Here is a 23,045-nt window from a genome sequence, read left to right on the forward strand (position 1 = left end):
ATTTTACACTCCAAACATAGATTTTAAACTACGTTTTCCTACATTTATGCTTTTCATTCAGTATTTCTGTACTTTATGTTGGAGTACAGTTTTGCATTTTGTTTTTTCTAAAATTAAAGTTTTTAACAGAAGTTTTAAATGAATGATTTTATTTTGCTGACGTGAGTTTTTTAACACAAGAAAAAGATTTTTGATGCAGAACACTTTTATTTATTTAACTTAGTATTTAATTAGTTAATTAAATGATGGCTGAATCTAATTACTGTGCTTTGCTTTGGCGCCTTTTTCATTTTAAAACTGTGTATGAAGTTTTTTTCTTTTGTCTGATGAAGTCTTCCAAAGGTGGAAGACGAAAAGCACTTCACATTAAACTTTTCTGGAGTTATTCTAGCCAGATTGGAGCCTGTGTTTTTTTCATTTTGGAGAGTTTGTTGTTCCAGTTATTTTCATATGTGATGGGTGGGTTTGGTATAATGGTCTTCATATAACAGACACAAGGTACAGGGTTTGATAATGACCTCAGGTTATTGTATAGGTTTAAAATGGCCCTTTAGGTCAGTTAGCCTAGTATTCACCTATGACCCTATATGTATCCCTACACCATATATCATAATCTTATACTAGAAGCAACAATTGTCAAGGATTTGGGGGGTAACTGTGGACAGGCAACTTAATTTCAATAGTGCTGTGGATACTATTTTGCACAAAAATGTGATGGGATTATGAAGGTTATTTTGAGAACTATAAGTAGCAGAGGTAAAAATGTGATGACTCCTTTACACATTGTCTTATTAGGTCATGTATTGTTTATGATGGGGCTGTCTGGAGATATAATAAAATTTGCAACAGAAGACTTCAATAATCCAGAAGACATTTACTAAGCAAATTATAGGTCTTTGAGAAATGATATATAAGCATAAACTCAAAGTGGTACATTTACAGTCTGTTTCATATAGACAAAGGAGAGGAAATGTTATGCTCATTTTGATCATTTTAATAATATTATGCCATCAGTGTATGGTATCTCATTTTCTGCTCATTATATTAGCACCATAAACAGCAATCTAATAATTAAAATTGTTTGTGGCATTTCCTCAAACTAAAAACAGCTTTGATTACAAAATTTGAATTTCCTCATCACTAGATTTTCTCCTTCCATAAATGAGGTCTGGCAACAAATCAATTTGTCCAGGGACATCTTCAGGTGGGGTTAGACAGAAGCAGTACTGGGAATTAAGAGGGTATGGGAAGTAAGGTGGGGGGATGAAAGGGTTAAATGGGAATGAGGGATGATTGAGAAGAAATGAGGTAAGGGTAGAGAGAGGCCTAGTGGGTTTTATGCAAGTGTAACAGGGTAAGGAATTACATTTTGGTGTGAACTCGTTACCTGCCCTCCCTCCCCCTTTTTTGTGGAACACTGGGGGATTGTGGTTATTTATAAGTCTGGGTAAGGTGGGGAACAGGGGCAGGATTGCCACCTTCTTTTCCTCTCTGGTGTTACAACTTCATTTCAGTGAGTTGGGAAAGGAAAGAGAGCTGTTGGACGCTCCTTACTTGGTTGGATGTTTAATTCAATAAGTGGTAAATGTAGTGAGTAATGGGATGCTGCTACATAAGTAAAATAAGCGAGTGGAGGTAAGGAAACTGCTTATTTGGTTGGATGTTTAATGCAGTAAGTGGAAAATGAAGTGAGTGGTGTGATGCTGCTTCATAAGTAAAATAAGAGAGTAGAGGTAAGGTCACTGCTTATTGGGTCAGGGTGAGAGAGGTCATGCTGCCCTAACTAGCAGTTAAATGAATGTTTATGCTGTGATTAATGTCAGCTATATTATGATTATGTTATGATTAATAAATATTATTGGTTACTGAAGTTATGTTTACAAAGTTTAATAAAGGTTGTCAACGTCATTCAGTGTGATGTGTGTTTATTGAAGGGGACCTGGACAACTTATATTTAAGAGACAAGTTCCGATAATTGGTTTAGGGAGTCTGTACACATCTTAAGCTTCCATTGTGGCGAACTCCTTGGTGGTCTTATACAAGGTCTTAACTTAGCCACAGTCACCACACTGACCATTGAATCCCTGATTTTTTTTTTACAGTCCTCAGGTCAGGATTCAGTGATTTACAAATTAGGTAGTTACCGCAAGCATGTGCGCCTAAGTCTGATATAATGTTTAAAGTAAAATTTAGTGTTACATGTTCCATAATATAATTGTTTTTTACAGCATAGCAGTAGGTAAGTCTGAATTAACGTGCATTTCTGCAAACAATGCAATTACACATGCTAAGTGCACATCCTTCTAAGACTGTATATGAGAATACTCATTTTTCAAGTTGTGATATCATGGGGTGGGCTGAAATTAACAGTTTATACAAGAAATATACATTTTTCTGGCAGTCCATTATTTTACATGCTAACACATCTTAAAATAATTTATGCTATGAAATTTTGAAATAAATAAATGTATTGATTTATGATGCATTATTAAAGCAGACATATGCACAGCTCTGGAAAACATAGTTTCATAGGTGTATACTAGGCTAACGAGCTTATGAGCCTAGCTGTACAACTCAAATATGACCTAGAAATTTGATTTGTATAGGTGGTGCTTTACTGACTACCTCTGTGCATCAGAGACAAAGGAGAGAGACCAGGGATGAATTTCGGAATACCCATCCATTGGTTCAAGTTGCACTTAAGTAGGGATTGGGAGGAACTCTGCATCACATGGATGTGGAGCCTGTTCCAGTGAAAGGGAATTCCTTGAAAAACATATCAGTCTCTCCAGATGTCCTATTTATGTCACAAGCAAAATTTAGATCTTTTAATCTAGTAGCTCTGATGCTGTTTGTTTTCTGGATATGCAAAAGGTTAATCAAAACAGGGTCAAGGGATGCCTTGTATGCCAGGCAAAGTTCACCTTTCAGAAGTTTGTATGATACTGAGTAAAGAGACAGAGCTTTGAGGTGATCAACATAGGATATTGTTTTTACCCTCTGTATTCTTTTCACAAGGAAGCTCTGTGGCTGTTCCAGTTGTTGCATGTGTCTAGTCAGGTACATACTTAAGGGGACATTATACTCTATGATGGGTCTGATGAGGGCTAAGTATAGTGGTAAGATGACCTTTCTGACCTAGATGCAATGCCTTTGTTTATAAGTTGAGCAGCAAAGAAGGATTTTCTTACTACCTTGGACACATGTTGGTCGAAGGCTAGTTTAATATCTACATGAGTTCCCAGATCCCTGACTAGCGAATCAACTTTTAAGGGGATTACTTTACTGATGATGTAGTTACCTGGGTAGTGGACTTCCCAAAAGATTCTATAATGAATTTCTTGGTACTGCGTTTTAAGCCATGGCTTTGGCACCAACTACCTGTCTGTATTAGACCTTCCTAAAGGTGTTCTCATCTTGAGAGATTCAATGACTGCTCCCCTTTTAGAATCATCTGTGAACTTGGTTAGTCATAGGCCTTTGACATTGGCTTTAACATCTGGGAAGTAGATGCCAAAGAGGACTGTGCCCATCACAGAGCCCCGGGGGATGTCACCGGTGACCAGCCCCTTTGCTAGCTACCCATCATATTATAAAGGGTTTATACCTAGTTCCATAAGTTTGTTGACAATGCCCAAGTGGCATATTGTATCAAATATGTCAGCCAGATCTCCGTATGAGTATGCACTGTTTTTCCCACATCCATTGTCTTAATGATTTTTTCAAAGAAGTCTGCCAAATTCAGTAAGCATGACCTTTCTTTAACAAAGCCAAACTGGGAGGCATCCAGTGTCTGGAGGTTTTTTATGTCCTTGTTCATAATTTCCATGATAATTCACTCCATGACTTTGCAAATAAGACTAGTCTGACTAATGGGTCTGTAGTTTCCAGTATCTGTTAAAGGTCCTCCCTTATGAAGGGAGATGACCATTGCAGTCCTCCATTCATGTGGCACAAAGCCAGTGTTAAGACTATAGTTAAATAATGACTCCAGGAGTTCCGATAAGTCATATTTTAGACTATTCAGGAGGCATCCTGGGATGTTATCAGGGCATAATGAGGCTATGTTCTTGTCTTTACTGAGTTTAGCCAATACGTGCTCCATAGTTATTGTTGGCGGGATTATATTTCAGGGTATTTATGAGGGGATGGCTGGGGGTGAGAGGGGTTTGAAGTTGGATGTGAATTTGTCTGTTAACAGGTTCACTATATTGCCAGGTTCAGTGAATGTGGCACCATTAACTACCAGTTCAGCACATTGCTGTGTACTACCCTGGAGGTCTCTGACACAGCTGTAGAAGAACTTAAGGGTTATCTTACACTTGGGAGGTTATCTTAACCTCAAAGTTGGCTTTGCTTGACCTAATTAGCTCTCTTATTTGCCTATTTACTTTGATGCGAGAGTTTCTGCCTTTATAGGAATTACCAATCCTGACCTGACTTTTGCCATACTAATTTTTCTTTTGTTGTATATCCAGTCTAATTTAGGATGCCTCCTGGGCTAGTCCTGGGCTTACTTCTGATAGGTACACAGCCTCTGAGAATGGGTTTATGAGAGCAATTCAATATAGGCTGCTGTATTCTCTGGGTTTGTAGGGGCACTGAAGTTTGACAAACCATGACTTAATAAAAACGTAATTTGCGTTGTAATAGTTCCTAACTGTTATTGTTTTAAATTTGATTATGGAGTTATTTTGATTTTGAAGGAGATGGCTTTAGACTTGGAACTTATCAGGGAGGATGAGGCACTGGTGTGGGGTACAGCATCTCCCACATTTTGTAAGCACAAGGTCCAGTATGTTGGAGCTTCTAGTGGATGTATTCACTATTTGGTTAAGGGTGTTTGTATTTACAAAGTCCAGGAATCTCTGTGTCTGTAGATTTGAGGCAGTGTACGACTCCCAGCCTAAACAGCATTAATTAAAGTCTCCCATGAGGGCGTTAGGTTGGATGGTAAGTGTCGCCAGTAGGTCCAAATATGAATTGAATTTCTTGGGACATGGATGATGACCTATAGTTGCTTAGCATATGGCGCGGGACTTTGTCTATGGTGATCTGTATGTGGAGGAACTCCACCACTTCATCCTGTTTAACCAACCTAGAGGTATATGCTTGTTATTAATGTATACTGAGACCACCTGCAGCTTATTACAGTGAAATGTTTTGTTTTGTGCTCTTCACTTGACCTGATGGGTTGGAGTGCTGGTTCATACACCAGCCCCGTGTGTTAATTAAACCAGCTATGGGAGATATCCAGTCCTACCTCCCATAGCTTTAATAGGGTGGAAGATAGCAACTCAGCTCAATTTAACTCTTCAGGCTTCATACATTTTGTCAGAGCAAAACATTGTAGTAGGCAAGCTAAGCAGGACCAGGTCAGACTGTCACGTATGGAAACTTCACCAGATGTTTTTCCAGGAACTGATGCACCTGTGGGGAACATCCCAAATAGATTTTGTGTGCCTCCTTTGAAAACAGACAGTTAAAGAAATTCTGCTACATGTTTCCTTGCAAACAGGCCTGAAAGACAGATGCCTTCTCATTCCCATGGAAAAGAATGTTCCACACTGCCCTTTCACCCTTTTCAGGGATTGTCTAAAGATCCAGAAGGATTTCCCAAATAGTATGGTGGTAACTTCTGTTTAGCTCAGGCAACAGTGGTCTTGCTTTCTTTTGAAACTAGCTAAAGGCAATTACCACAAGCTTCTTCACAGACTGGATTTACTCACATAATACAGGGGTTGATTTATACAACCCCACGTGAAAACACTTCAATTAACTGCCCGGGTGATAGAATTTTGATACCTTTTAGGCACTTTTTTTGTGAGAATACCCAGGTACTGAAGGATCCTAAAAAGTCTGCCATCAGGAAATCACATCTGGGTAAGTGAAAAAGATTTTCTAGATGGCGCAATTCCAAGAACTAAGATCCTTTTAAAGCATGGTTGCTTTTGTTTTGTGATTATTTGTGTGAGTTAATGTCCTTTGGTCTTTCTTCCTGTTCTGTCAATATTCACTTTTTGGCCATTTCTGTTTGTCTGATATTAGGTCCTCCTCTTTCTACTAGTCCTCCAACCAAGCAGTTTTTCAAAGGAGTTTTACATATCCTTTTATGTAGGAAACGGGTGTCTCCTCCTTGGGATCTTAAATTTATGTCTGAAAAGCTCACTCATCTTCCATTGGATTCAGCTCATCAGGCTGATTTGAGTTTGTTCACATGGAAGACTATTACTTACTGCTCTGACTTCTGCAAGGAGAGTATCTGAGTTAAAAGGTCTTATGGTGAGTCAACCTTACCTTGCTTTTCACTTAGACTGGGGTTCTTTGAGAACAAATCTTTCTTTTACGCTTACAGTTGTTTCAGAGTTTATCTTGAGGCAATCTTTTTTTTTCAATAATCAGTCTTTATTATTTTCCAATTACATAACTACACACTACTATATATATACAATATTTACATGATTGCTTCCAAAAGTTATACAAACGATATATATTAAAACAGATTATTATAAGGAAATATAACATGAAAATACCATCAGTTTTTAATATTATTACAATCAATAACTAATCTAAGATTGAGTCTGTCTTATAAAGATATATCCTAAGTAGCAGTGGATAAGAACCTCTAGGCCAACACAATATTAAAGATTTGCTCCCATATTTTAATATTATTTATGTTTTTCTTGTGGTCATTAAGTAACAGTTTGTGCGCTAATATCTGTCTTATAGCTAATGTTTTAAAATTTTCCCAAGATGTCTGGGTCGGGTTCAACCAATTTGAAGCTATGTATAGTTTCATTAATAAACAAATATTCATGATTATGATCTTTTTTGATTTGTCTAAATTTTCTGGGGGAATATGTAGGATCATAAATTCCCAAGAGAGTGTTGATTGTTGGTAGCCCATTTTCTGTAATTGAAGTTTTAATGAATTCCAAAGTTTAAAAATGCATTTGCAACTCCAAAACATGTGAAGCAGGTCAGCTGTCTGGTCTATGCAGTATGGACAGTTAGGCGAGTTCTTTGAATCAAATTTATGAAGAGTAAGATGGGTATAATAGGCATTGTTGAATATCATCAATTGCGTAAATAATAATTTTTGTAGCGATACAGACTTTAATGTTAGCTTAAATGCTTCCAAGATCTTCTTATCATCAACTAATGTTAACTTTTCCCTCCAGTAATTCAATAAAAGAATATGTTTATTATACTTCATCTCTTTTATCAGTTTATATGAGGAAGTTATATATTTTTTGTCTTGTATCAATCTTGAGACAATCTTTTAATCTCCCTGTATTCTTTCCAGGACCTGAAAACAAGTGAGAATAAATACTTCATATTATGGATGTCCACAGAAAACTCAGATGCTGCTTGGACAGAAGTAAATCCTTCAGGAAAGCTGAACAGCTGTTTGTCTTGCATAGAGGTAAATAAAAAAGGACAGCCAGTATGAAAGCATACAATTTCTAGATGAATGTTTCATGTTATTTCCTTTTGTTATTCTCACTATAGCAAGCCACTTCCAGACAGGGTTAGACCCCACAAGGCTTTGGCTTTGTCTGTGGCTTTCAGGAAAGGGGTGGACTCTAGAAGTAACAGACACTCCCTCTTTATCAGGTGTCAGTGCCTATCAAACATTCAAACCTTCTGGAAACTGCAGGGAAGTATCAAATTTTGTCAGAGACCCAATGATTTTCAGGCATATTCCCTATAATCTGCCAACAAAACTTACTGAATTCCAAAATATCCTATGCAAGATAAATCATTAATTCATACCTTGCTATGGGTTACCTTCCCTGTGTCTGGAGTCCCCCAAGTTTTCTAAAAGTGCTTGCTGCAATACCAGTATATAACAATCCCTTTCTGATTGGTGATTTCAACAATTCCTCCACTAACTGGGCCACCTATACCACAAGAGATGGAAATGTACAAATACTTCCTTGTACAAACAATTAACAAGACCACTAGGTGGCAAAACTTACTTGACTTTGTTGGCCCTACTTCTATACTGTCCTCGTCTCTGGTCAAATCCAATCAAAAATCCATCAATCCTCTCCTTTTGGGCAAATAAACATAGTCATCTGTCCAAACTTTTACAAAGCACTAAAAACTGGATTCCTTTTCCAGGTCTAGAATAGGCTTTGTAGGGCCATTATTCATGAGGTCCTAGATTCTAAAACATTTTCTCTTCCATTTATGTTTCTATGCTAATCTACACTAACAGCTAGGCTACTGCAACAGTGATCTAATGTTTAATAGAGCACAGTTGTGTAAGTAAACTTAAGCAAAATGGTAGATGTTCTGATAGATCACTGTGCAGTAGCTGTACCCTCCCTCCATCCCTGTAGTTTTGTTTTTGATATATTGCCAGGATATGGATATATATGCCCTTGTGTATATAGTTTACTGGATATATATGCCCTTGTGTATATAGTTTACTGGATATATATGCCCTTGTGTATATAGTTTACTGGATATATATGCCCTTGTGTATATAGTTACCTGGATATATATGCCCTTGTGTATATAGTTACCTGGATATATATGCCCTTGTGTATATAGTTTACTGGATATATATGCCCTTGTGTATATAGTTTACTGGATATATATGCCCTTGTGTATATAGTTTACTGGATATATATGCCCTTGTGTATATAGTTACCTGGATATATATGCCCTTGTGTATATAGTTTACTGGATATATATATGCCCTTGTGTATATAGTTTACTGGATATATATGCCTTTGTGTATATAGTTTACTGGATATATATGCCCTTGTGTATATAGTTTACTTTGTTGTACCTTTTCTTTCCTATCATTTTTGCTTTCAGGGCTAACCTCCCTTCATGATGCAGGAAAGCTCTGAAGCATTTGGTGGACTAACTCCCTTTATATGTTGCTTTGCTTAAGCCACTGGCAGTTAGGGCATGTAGAAGGTGGCCTGAAGCTTTGAAAGCTAACTGGTTGGTTATAGCCTTGGAAGGATATAACCCTAAAAGCTCAGTCTACTCCAGCAATGATCATCTGAAGATCTGCTGTTATGGTAAGTTTACTTACACAACTGTACTCTCCTATGAGCTGTTTTTCATTTAATCACTGGGCAACAGAGACAAGCATGACAAGAAACATGACACCTGAACTGACACACTGATTGAAGAGAACAGTGCAGCTTGCAACTAAGCTAGCAAAAGTCTTGACTAAAGCAAATAGTTTTGCCACTGTTACTAGGCAATACAAGAAAAGATACAAGTAAGAACATTCAGCCAGAGGTGTAGATGGCTCAATCAACACCATGTGCTGATACCACAAGCAGGCTTTCCACCACTCCATCCTAGGTAGCTCTTCAATTAGAAAAAAAAACCCTTCCGTTTAATAATCCAATCGCTACAGTCTAGCGATCAGATTATTACAGTTATAGCCATGCTCTACCCAGCTAGCTCTTTCATTGAAAAGAAAAAAAAATAATGCTGGATGGACAATTGCACCTTCCCAACACCTTGCGCCCTAGGCGATTAACCCTCTCACAATGCCCTAGCTACACTCTGCATGCAGCTAGCAAAATCAAACTGCACACAGAAAAAATGCACAGGCACTATCTTAATATTGAACAGTACACCACCTTTTCCCTTGTTACATTAATATCTTCCCCTACAGGTAACTATTAAACCCATCCTTCTTAAATATCTTGGCTTACCAGTAGACCCTCTGCACATTCCCCACCCCCAAAAAAAAAATCAGTATGTGAGTTGCAGTCTCTAATTCAAAGGTTCAGTTTATAATAGACTAAAAAAAACTCTACTAGTCAAAACAAATATCTATAATATGCATTGACAGTCTCTGCATACAACATCCTAAAACTAAAACCTTCCTAACACAGCCTGTTGTCTGTTTCCTCCACAAAGACCATCTCTCTCTTAGTATATATATATATATATATATATATATATATATATATATATATATATATATATATATAAAAACAGCAACTTTTACTATGCATTCATCTGCAATTTTTCATGCTACTGTAATATACGGTCATCATCTAAAACCACTACTCAGCCTTAGCCAAAGAATTAAATCCAAGTGGCAAAAACAGCATACTTTTCATTTTAATTTTATCCTAAGCCATCTAAGTATTTAAACTTTATCTGGTTCAGCTTCACAGTTTTGGAAATCCCTCCCACAGACAGTAACAGACCAAAGTACCATGAACAGATTTAAAACAGTTTTAAATATCAGTTTGCTCTGGTAAAACGCAGGGTCCTTAACCTAAATTGAAGGGCTTCTCAAGTCAAGTCAAGTCAAAATTTATTTATATAGCACCTTACAGACAATAAATGCCACCAAAGTGCTTTACAAAACAGTAATGAAAGCAATAAATAACATATAACATAAAATATAACTAAAAATAACAATAACATAAAACAAACAACATTAAAAATCATTTTACCTCATTAAAGGCCAATTCATAAAAATAAGTTTTAAGGTTTTGCTTAAAAATTGTCACAGAAGAAGACTGCCGAATATATAATGGAAGCTCATTCCAAAGTTTTGGAGCTGCGACAGAAAAAGCTCTATCACCCCTCATCTTTGATCGTGCCCAGGGAACCACAAGTAGGGACAAATCTTCTGACCGAAGTGTCCGATTGGGAACAGAAGCATGGAGCATATCTGCCAAATATACCGGTGCTAAACCATTTAAAGCTTTAAATGCCAATAACAAAATTTTAAAACGAACCCTGAAAACAACAGGTAACCAATGCAATGCCGCCAATACAGGCATTACATGGTCAAACTTTCGTTTGCCCTCCAAGAATTTCCCAGCTGCATTTTGAACAAGCTGCAAATGGGCTAAAGCACCTTGACTCACTCTAAATAAAATAGAATTACAATAATCAAGGCGTGAAGTTATAAATGCATGTACAACAACTTCCAAATCACCTTTGGACAAAAATGGTTTTACCTTAGCCAACCGCCTTAATTGATAAAAAGAAGATGACACTACCCCGTTTATATGTCCCCTAAAGCAAAGATCTTTATCCATCTTCACTCCCAGATTTACAACAGAATCCTTCAAATAAGAAGTTAATACACCACAATCCACCATAGAAAAATCAGCACAACGACTAGGACTAAAAAGTACTGCTTCTGTATTCCCTTCATTCAAACTCAAAAAATTTTCTGCCATCCATAGTTTAACCTCACACAAACAATCCAACACTTTTGAAATTGGGCAACCATCAGCCTCATCTAAAGGTAAATACAATTGACAATCATCAGCATACAAATGAAAATCAATACCATATTTACGCATTATATCGCCCAAAGGCAAAATATAAACAGAAAACAATAAAGGTCCCAATATTGAACCCTGCGGAACACCCCAAGGAAGATGAACAAAATTGGATGTAAACCCACCCATCTGAACACACACCATTCTATCTAGCAGGTAAGATTGAAACCAGTTCAAAGCCACACCTGTAATACCCACATAATGCTCAAGATGATACAGCAATATTTCATGATCTACTGTATCAAAAGCAGCTGTTAAATCTAACAAAACAAGCAGTACAAATTTTCCACTATCAGTAATAAGAAAAACATCATTTAACACCTTTAACAAAGCTGTCTCCGTACTATGCATAGGTTTAAAACCAGATTGAAAATTTTCCAAAAAATTATTTTTATTCAGGAAATCTAACAATTGGCCATAGACGCACCTCTCCATCACTTTACTTAAAAAAGGAAGCTTAGAGATTGGCCTAAAATTAGACAATACAGACGCATCAAGCCCAGGTTTCTTTAATAGTGGATGAATGATTGCTTTTTTGAAGTCAGCAGGCACAACCCCAGAAACCAAACTGGTATTAATTATTTCCAATAAAACCGAAGCTACTATTGGAAACACATCCATCAAAACTCTTGGGGGTAAAATATCTTCAGGAGAACCACTAAGCTTAACTTCAGACATTAATTTGGTTAAATCAGCCAAAGTTATTGGCTGAAAAACACACAACTTTTCTGAAACAGACAAAAAATTATCCGGCGAAGAGCATACAGATACAGCTAATCTCAACTTCAGAACCTTATCCAAAAAAAAATTTAAAAACTCATTACACACTGTGGTTGAAGCCTGTACTGGAAAATAATCTTGTGCATTAAGAACAGAATCAATTACACCATATAAAACCCGCGGGTTTTGAGAATTGGCATTAACAAGATTAGAATAATATGTTCTCTTTGCAGATAATACAGCAGCCTGATAAACCTTCCAACTTTCCTGAAAGGCAATTAGGAGCACATGAAGCCTGCTCTTTTTCCATCTCCTTTCACATCTCCTGCATTCCCTCCTTGCAGCTCTAGTAATGTCCGTTGACCACCAGTTTATCACTGAACTTTTCCTCTTCATACGTAATGGTGCAACAATATCCAGAATATCTTTACAAGTCTTATTAAAATAATTTAACAGACTGTCAGATGAAAAATATTCTGGAAAACAAGGCAACACCTCACTAAATAAAGACGAAAACTTCACTGAAGTGTCTTGACTAAAAGAACGACAAAACCTTACTGGTGCAACAGATTTAACAGCATTTATAGGCAGTATAACATCGAATAAAATAGGCTTATGATCCGAAAACACAGCATCTTGAATAGTCAAATTTGTCACATTGAATCCAAGTGATAGTACAAGATCCAATGTATGACCACTTTCCTGAGTGGCCCCACTAACAAACTGATTTAAGCCAAAAGAATTCATCAAGTCGTTAAACTCCGAAACAAGTGGCTTTCCCGGACAGCATACATGAATATTAAAGTCTCCGAGTAACATAATCTGATCATATTTGAAAACATATTCAGCTAGAAACTCAGAAAACTCTTGAATAAAATTCTTATCATATTTCGGAGGCCTATAGATCACTGCACAAAAAAACGGACTTGAATGTCCAAGTTCAAACAAACACAACTCAAAACTGCTGAAAATAGAGGTGGGATAAAGTTGATTAATTTGTAAATTTGCTTTACAAACTACTGCCAGTCCACCACCATGCCGAGATGCTCTTGGTACATTAATGAAAACACAATCAGCTGATACCAACTCATTCACTGCACTCCATTCACCAGATGTCAACCAGGACTCAGTTAAACAAAACACATCCAAAGTATGTGTCTTAAGAAATTCTTTCAAAATAAAAGTTTTGTTAACCACTGATCTGGCATTCACCAGACCCCATTTTAAATTCAAAACCTCAGGCTCCACAATGTCCAAAGTTTTAGGCACTGCTCACAAATTCTCTAAGACAACCCCTCCGACAATACTGCTGATAATGTAAGTGGAAAACACGATCCCCCATAGAGGAATCAACAACGGGAATACTCCATAAGCCCACACAATCCAACATCTCCCAATCCATCAAGGGCCGAGTAAACATCCGTTTTTCCATCTTCAAACGACCAGAGAAAGGAGTCACCAAAGCCTTTAGCTTAAACAGCCAGCCTCCTCGACAGCCTCGCCTTCTACGCTTCCTCAACTTTCTCCTAGAAGAAGAGAAGAACCATGGCACTGTTCCGCTATACTCCAGAAAACAATCCAGGTAAGTAGGGGGTATACTGCAGCATCCATTTACCGAGAACGGCAAATCCAAAAGTCTAACTGAAGAACCAATGTCCAAAAGCGCTTGACGATCGTACACTAGCGCTAAACCAGCATTTTGCACATCGCACACAACAAGCGGACAAAAACAAAAAACAACAAACGGAGCTAGCAAACGGCAAGCCAACCACACTGGCGCCATATTGCTTCAAGTTAGCCAAGAAAACGTTCATTCTATCATATGTCTTTCAGATTCATACATAAACTATCATGTAATACCACTATACCTACATTTCATGATTTATTTAATTATGTAGTTTTTTATTTTAATGACCTTTACGCTATCGTAATCTATTGTTTTATTTACATAGTTACTGTTCTCTTTATCCGTCAAATGCCTAGTAATACGCATTCGCATTTGGTATTAAATATGGATGTCTAAACCATTTAACATTAAACCCCAAAAAGACCAAACTACTACTATTCGCCCCTAAAAAAATCCAACACCATAAGCAAAGACACTTTTTCTATTCACTCCTATGACAACACTTCTATTGAGGTTGTCACTCATACCAAACTCCTAGGTGTCACTGTTGATGAACATCTAATCTTTGACATGCACATTCACAACAACATTAAAAAAGCACACCAGAAACTGGGCATTCTATATTGCCACAAAACTTACCTCAACTACTCTGACAAACTAACCGTCGTCACCTCCTTACTTCTCCCCACTCTACTATATGGCGCTCCTCTCTTTACAAACTTTCAGACCAATGTAAAATCCAAACTTCAAGCTTGCTATAATAAAATTGCATGGTTTGTCACAAATGGATACCACCTATCTCACCACTGCACATCTCTTCGGCAACTGAACTGGCTAGAACTACCTCATCACCTTACATATATACAACTAACTACTGCCCATAAAATAATACACTACCCATCCAGCTACCCAGCCCTTTCCAGTCTATTTAATTTATATCACCCCAACAGACTCCTCCACTCTGAAAATCAAATGCTTCTACAGGTAGAGAAACCCAACCTTACCGCTGGACATTGGCTCAACTCCTTTTCCACTGCTAAGCTATGGAACGCTTTCCCTCCCCCACTTAGATCTACTAGCAATACCCATATCTTCAAAAAAACTTTGAGACACTACCTCTCCTCCCACTGGTTATGTCCTTGTGCTAATGCCTCTCAATCCATTACCTGATCTTTCATCTCACCCTTTTCTTCACACACCCCTGCTTTCTTCCTCCCTTTTCACGTCCTATACCATCTCCTAACTCTCCTCAGTAGTTAACCCTCCTTCATCTCTCATAAATACTTTGTCAATTCATATTTTAGCACAGCTTCTGTGCCTCTTCCTGTATCACCAATCTCTCTGCACTGCTCATAGCTAGATTTACTCAGATACTATCCCTCTTCTTTGCTTACCTAAATTCCTAGGCAGTTTATTCTGTTATTATTGTTAAATGTGTTTTTAGTCTAACAAACTGTATATGTCACATTGTTACCTGAACCTTACCTGACCTTTGTCAGTTCAATCTGACATAACGGTTATTTTGTATTTAGTATTTTCATCTCATTGTATGTATTGTAGTGTTAGCTGTGGTTTATAAAACTGTATGTATGTATCTCTGTTGAACTTTTGTATTGCTGCTTGTGCTTTATCAACTGTATATGTATGTACCATTGTGGAGGTTTTCTCCCCAGGCCTCCACTGAAAATGGGCACTGTTAATGCCCTGTGGACTTTCCTGGTAAACAAATGCAATAAATAAATAAATAATAGACACCCATAAGGCCTCCTATAGTTATATAAAGAATCTCCACAGCAATACCCAGATTTGCTCTGAACTACTGCACAATGATACCTCCTATACTGAGCCAACAGAATTGCCAATATATTGGCTGACAGATTCAGTGCCAACTTTACCCCCCCCCAAAGGGCCAATCATAATACCAGTAGATTGCCAGGAACCCAGTATTACTGCTGCACAGGTTAAGCCAGCACTATCCAAGGCCAAGAATACAGCTTCTATGGGACCTGACAATATCCCTGGCTGTGTTCTACATGAACTACAGAGTGAACTGGCACCTCACCTGTGCGCCAAAACAAAAGCAAGTTCCACAGTGTTGTATAAATTCTTTAATAAAACAAAGCTTTCAGATAAAAACGTCCTTCTTCAGTGTTAATAAAATTCATATCAAGACATCACATCCTTTATAGTTAAAAATCCAAGAAACACATGACACAGCCTACCTATCATAATCTAACACACAATTAAGAAATTAAAAAGAACAATTAATAGAATGTCTCACTGACAATTCTTAAAGGAATATATTGCATTTCACTAAACAGAACTTTAGAGTAATCAATTTCTTGATTACCTCACCCGTGTGCCCTGTTCAATCACAACCTCACCTCAGGCTTTGTCCCGACCGAATGGTGCACTGCTACAGTCATCCCTCTCCACAAGGGAGGAATGACTACAAACTCCAGGAACTATTGCCCCATTAGCCTGATGAGTCTGATATGCAAAGCTATGGAATGCATCATCATGGACCTAATAAACAAGGATATAGGGAATCTCCAAACTCTGGACCCTACACAGTTTGGTTTTATGAAGCGTAGATCATGCCTGCTCAAATTGGTCGACTTCTTTGAGTCAGTCACCAGAACTGTGGATGAAGGCAAGGTGGTTCATACAGCCTACCTTGATCTGGCCAAGGCCTTTGATAGCATTCCCCACTCAGAAATCATAGAAAAACTCACTAAGCTAGGCATTGACCCCTATATCACTAGGTGGGTTGCAAACTGGCTCACAGATAGAACCCACAGTGTGACTGTAGCTGAATCCAAGTCACGAATAGAGTCCCACAGGTTCGATCCTGGGTCCTCTCTTGTTTGGTATCTACTTCTCTGAAGTCCAGGCCAACACGAAGGGACCCTGGCTAACAATGTTCGCAGATGATTAAAAGTTGGGAGCTATTATTAACTCCCTAAGTGATGTTGACATCCTACAGAAAGGCCTCAATGAGACCAACGACTGGTGCTAGAACCATGGCCTTACGCTCAATGCCAAAAAAATGTGTCGTCATCCCCCTTGGGAAAAACCCAGTTCCCTTGAATTACCACATCGATGGAAGTCCACTGAACTGATAAAGGTGGGGAGAATGCTCTCTACCGAAAGCGCTCATTTTTAAATAAAATCATCGAAAACTTGGTTTGTTGCTGGTGCAGATATTGTGCTCTGGAGTTTTGGTTTGGCTAGCACTGTGCCACTTGGTGTTTTTTCAACAGTTTGCCTCTAGTGTTTGACTTTGTGGAACCCCCCACACCTCGCCTACTTATATATTCTAACTCCAAGATCGCACAAACAGTAACACAAACGAAACTCACACACACACACACACACATCTTACAGTCCCTCAAACACACACATAACAGTCACAACACACACTTACACACACTAAACCCCTAACCAACATACACACAAACTTACCATAAGTAAACCCAAACATCCGCATACCATACCACCAGAAACAGAAATTCAAAATATCCGTGCTTTGGGATTTTGAATTTTGCACTTCTGCCGGTTTCAGAGAGACAATTTTTTTGAAGGAAACTTTACTTCTGTGTTTCATTTCAAAATCATTTGCTCTAGAAAGGATATGTGTCTGTCAGTTTTCTGCTATAAATATATTAAAGGTCTGAAAATCTGAATCTGTTTTATAATTTGCAAGTCATGTAACCAGGCAATGCATCAGGGTAATTGGGAAATTGTGCTAGTCTTCTCAACAATCTCATGAACGTCATGTCTAACAACTCTCTTTAAATCTATAAACAAATGCCAATGGCCATAATCTGTTCTTTTATAGCTTAATATAATTGTGCACAAAATAAAGTTAGAAAATTGTTGATTTTTACCTGTTTCCACATATGTATTTTCTCAGAATCATAACGAATCCTAGAATCATAATGACTGTCATCAAAAGGGTACAAATAATGATCATTGCAGTAGTTGCAGAGTCCTGCGAAAATAAAGCTGTAGTTAGGGAAGAAGAGGTATGGGAAACAAGGTTTTCAAAATGAAAGCAACGCATTGTTTTGGACATGTTAATATACCTGTGGTTTCTAAAAAGGCATGGTGATTCTTCTTACTTATAACATTAGAAGTAACTACTGCTAACATTAACTTTTAGCATTCTCCCAGGTTTCTGTTGTAAATTATTTTAAGATGTCTTGCAGTAATATCACATTATAAAATTGGGTGCAGCTTGAGGTAAGGAAGCGGCAGGGAGCAGACATGATTTAGACATTTCAAAGTAACAGGAGCTGTATGACAAAAGACATGCAACGAGCAGGCATGACTATCAAAGAGGGTAGGAGAGTGGCATGGAATCAAGAGAGGTGGTAATAGTCGATGCGACACCCCAAAGCCATGTGGAAAAAGGGGGCTGATGCTGATGATTCATCTAGATGAGCAAAGAATTCCCTTTGAGCAGCATCTAAAATTCTTAATTGCACTTTTAATATAATTTGCTCCCAAGCAATAGTCATCCTGCTGTAGAAGCCATATACAATATGTCAAAGAGCAACATTTTAATAACCCAATTATTCCAGTTCTGTGTATTTGACAGAATGTAGACATGTCTACTATCAATAACTCTTTCATCCAAGTAAATGCATTTATCTCAGTCATTACTCATCTGACCCTACTCAACAAATACAAGACTGGCAATGAATGCATCTTTAGACAACTTTTCCTTATTTTTAATGATCTCATAGAGCTCTTTCAATCCCCTAATCTGTGCAGGAATAATATTCCTCTAAATAACTTGATAGTCATCCAGAAACATACCATGCAGTATTTAAGTCTAGTGGCCTTAATATAATATTCAAAATCCAGTGTTTCAACTCCTCCCAGCGAAATTGGGGTATTGATAATCTCCAACTAAGTTTTAGTTTCTGACCTGCAGAGAGAAAGTTGATGATATGCTTCTTCACTTTGAGGAAGAGACTTGATGGGGGTAAGATAAATTTGAGGAAGAGATTTGATGGGGGTAAGATAAATTTGAGGAAGAGATTTGATGGAGGTAAGATCAGCAGTCCCAGCACTGCATACAACATTAAAGCAGCATAAACTACTGCAATCCTGTTTTCTTTCTGGAAGTTTTAGGCACATACCTTTCCATTTCTGCATAAATTCTGCAGACCTAGGCAATATATCTATTTATATCAAATATGATGAAGTAGATCAAATGTTGACTAACTTTATTTCTAAACACACAGTTTCATTAGATTCAGTCAGAAAAGTGTAATCCTGTACCAATCCAGGATGGGGGGTCATAGCCAGTTCTGATAGCTTTTGTCTTTTGAGCTTTTACTTTGTGACCTGATAACTCTCCAGCCTTCTGAAGTTCATCAAAAACAATTTGTATAGTAGCAATGTTTGAACCAGACAGTTAGACTGTCAGTTCATCAGCATATAGATTTTAGAGGTAATGTCCCATATACAATGGCTCCTTACTAGAGCTGATACCAACCTAGAAGCCAGCAGTTGGAACTCCCCTGCCTAGGACTCTCAAAATTTGGTTATGAAAGATAGCCATGTCTCCACTTTTATTCTGAAAAAAGAATGCTTACAAAAAGATTGTACTGGTTATGATGGTATGGGGGAAACCATACGCATTAGAAGCCTAAACATATAAGTCTAGTTTACCCTGTGAGATGAATTTTCCTGCATCTAAGCTTGCAGGCTGAAAGCAACTGGGCTGAGTTAAAGGCATTTGTAACCAACAGGGAATTTTTAATAACATTATAAAAAGTAGTATGTCCAAGGACAAAACCAATATGGTCAATACAGATAATCAAGACAAGGATTCTGGTCAACCTCTTAGCAAACATAGCTGCAAAAAGGTCGCAATCATGATTCAAAATTGATACAGGAATTTAATAGCCTACCTAAAAGACAGTAGTTATTTGTTTCAGTATTAGAAACATTACAGCTGGTGTTCAGAAGGGTGGGGGGATATATGTAATAAGAATATGATTAGCCACGGAAGTAAAGTTATTAAGAAAGTTTCCTTACCAAATGTATACACATCTAAAGGAGTCCCATCCAGGCCTAGAATCTTATCTAAACTTTATTTTATCAATGCTATTTCAACCTCTTCTACTATTATTTCCTCCACTATAGAAACAGCCTGAACAGCCTGACCCAAATCTATTGGTTCTAAATAATGTAAACTGTCTGCCGCATCTGATCTACAGAAAGAGTGTCCCCACACAGTTTTGCCAAATAATCTGCAAAACTGTCATAAATTTCCCTATAAGTACTAATATCCCTCCCCAAAAAAGTAGATCAATGGTCCTACAAATCTGTGTTCTTGCCACTTGTTACCCATGTTGCATTGCAAAATATTTTTGATTGGAATGGGAAGCCTAAAAGACTTTCAATTGAAGGAAGTCATTAGATGATGTTCTGTCGATACTCCTGTGCCTGGTAATCTGCCCTTGTGATTGAACTAGTGATTGTATCTTGTATTAGCAGCATATTGTTCTGATACTCTTTCAACTTTCCTGAACATTACTCAGACTTTTAGAAGGATACTCTGTCATACTCTCTGAAGCAATCTTAATTATACAAAATCCAATAACTCATCAGTAAGTAATCAAAGGTTACATTCATTAAATACCAAATCTAACCCCTAGCAAATTGATCTTCCTTACAAATTCATATATTTAACCTTCAATATCCTTCAAAATGTACATATCTCATTAAAAAAACTTAAAATCATTGAACTGTGATCCAAAAAAAGTTATGAGATGATTGTCCGAAGGTATTCCTTATAGACTGGTATCTTGTCATTTTTGGGAAAGGAATGGGATCGATTTGAATAACAGGCATAGCAGACAGAGATGTAAAAGTCCTTTGGACATCCTCATTCCAATTAACACATTATATGATTTATGTGCTGTTCAAGCTATATGAAATTGTGATTTGTCATAATACCAACTGCCATTTCAGTTCGTTGGTTTACTGATTTGTGGATTCTCTTCATTGATGCTGCTTATCAACTTCTGCAGTCGCTGAATAAACTACACGTTTATTTACTTTAAGAAGTGGAGTTCCTGGCATTTAGTGGTTTTTCGTAAAATCTGCCATGTCACAATCTTTAAATGTTTTGGTTTCCACATGAGGCAAATCAAAACACAGAGATTCATATAACTTACATAACAAATAATAAATCAAAAAGCATTTGACTATTTATGGCTTCCAATATTAAACATCTGTTCCCTTTAAATCTAATAGACAGGACCAAACCTACAGCCAACAGACAATCCCACTCCAGAGATAACCATGATGTAGCTCTTTCACTGATTACAGTTGTCCTGGCCAAAATCAGAGCAACAAGTACATAGACCATTAAGTCATTCGTACTGAAAGTGCCTTTTTTGCAGACTTCCATTTCACACACACTGCTATTTATAATTTTGTGCCATTTTTGGAGCCACCTTCCCTAACTGACTTACAAATTAATAATAAAAACATATTAGAGTGTTAGGGGTTGGCATAATGGTCAATGTGCTTACCTTATTGACACAAAGTACAGGGTTTGATTCTTACCTTTAAAATGGGAAATTTCGGTAGGTTTAAAATCACCCACAAAAACAGATAGCCTAGTATGAAACTATAAGGAAGGGCAAGGTGGAAATAACAGAACAAAGCTACAATTGTTAATCTAGGATGCCTGAGACTGGAGACGTTAATCGCTGTTTTCATATCTATATTTATCACAGAAGGGCAGATATATGTTTTTGAGAGGAACATTGTGAAATGACAAGGTTACATTGCCAGGGCCCTTGTATAATATGCTATGCTGGAGATATCGCTGTTTGCTAGTAATTAGGAATATATGCAATATTTCCATATGTAAATTAACATTTCCAAACCTGTGTGACTTGCAAGTGATTGTATGGCATCAGATGAAACAGATTACATTAAAAGAAAATTATCATTGATATTTGTACTGTAAACTGTGCATCTTGAGAGATATTCAGTGTTATTTGTATTGTTAATTATACAAATAGGAATATTTTTCATATTTCTATATTAATAAACAAGCACTTAGAATAATTTTTCTTTTTTTTTAATCTTTATTAACATCACACATAGCATAGCATGGTGACATAAGTATACATTCAAAGAGAAAGCAAACTGTTACAAAAAAATTTAGATCAGAAAGGAATTTCTTGATGTCATATGAAAAATCAGGTTTGGATGAACAAATTTCATCTGTCACTATATTTTTAGGTTGTGCAATTTCTAATGTATGTAAATCATTTGTCAAACTTTAGAGAAAAGTATAACTTTTTTGCGAGCATTGTAACACACTACACTACTGATAACGTTATTTGTACCACTGAAAATGCTGCCCTCTCTCTCTCATCAATCCTTCTTTTTAACAAGTGGAATGGCTCAGGGTTATTTTGTTAGCTCATAAGATTCATTGTATCCCAATGTTTTTCCAGACCTGCCGGAAGATTACTTCCCAGATTTCTTTCTCTTTTCTTGATAAGCTTATAGATATAGTATACTCCAATGTATGGAAACAGCTAGATGTGGCTAATCCCAGAAAGCCAGATACGATGATGCTGACCCCAAAAGATAGGCAGCATTGGAGCAAAGGACCACTTAAAAATTTCAATACAGTTGTCAGCTGTCATCTAGTGTGAAGTCCCAGGGAATTCTCAGGATGCCCATTCAACAACCAGGGAATAACGAATGATAGACTAGGAATGGATGTATATGCATCAAGTACCTTTTCAATTTACTTATTTTATTTTACATTTATTGACCAGGGAAGTCCAGTCAAGGCTCTTAACTACTTACTGTATATGATTTTGTTTCAGAGTGATTTGATGGAAAAAAAAGACAGATACTTCAAAGCAGGTTGCCCGTGGTCAAGCTGAAATCACAGTTGGAAACCCAAGTAGCAATCAATCATCTATCTCTTTGCTGGCCATGCAATTGGTTCTTAACACAATGGATGAAGGAGCTAGAGTGTCAGACTCAGGTATTGCAATGCAGCAGTAGGCCTGGCTTCTCCTTTCTGATATTGTGGACCACTTGAAGGCAAAAGATCAAAGCAAGTTGTTGCAATGTGATCAAGAGGAAAAAATGCTGTTGGGCTTAAGTTTTCGGACTCACAATGGTTCTTTCAAACAAACCAAATAAAGGGCCAGAAATGTACGATTTTAAAAGTCCCAGCAGCAGCAGATGCAACAGTATGACAGAGGATTCATAGTAGGGGAAAATTGTTTTCTACTTGCCACCCTGGAGAGGATTCAGGGCGTCCTTTTCAAGATCCTGTCAGTATAAGCCCTAAAAGATTGTCCAACTGTTCCATTCTGGAAGCAGTTGGGGGTTTCCTTATC

The 23,045-nt window shown here is 37.4% G+C and overlaps 1 protein-coding gene across 1 annotated transcript in view; it reads right to left on the bottom strand.

Moving 5' to 3' along the window:
* The window catches only part of LOC122815897 (sortilin-like), a 1,006,054-nt gene that overhangs the window by 65,186 nt on the left and 917,823 nt on the right, over positions 1-23,045 (bottom strand). The window contains exon 19 of the mRNA XM_044088743.1: positions 17,532-17,635. Within this exon, the coding sequence (XP_043944678.1) occupies positions 17,532-17,635 (104 nt within the window). The remainder of the gene's footprint in view (positions 1-17,531; positions 17,636-23,045) is intronic.

The sequence above is a fragment of the Protopterus annectens genome, chromosome 11.part0, assembly GCF_019279795.1.
Source record: "Protopterus annectens isolate FY-2018-M chromosome 11.part0, PAN1.0, whole genome shotgun sequence".
Classification (NCBI taxonomy): domain Eukaryota; kingdom Metazoa; phylum Chordata; order Ceratodontiformes; family Protopteridae; genus Protopterus; species Protopterus annectens.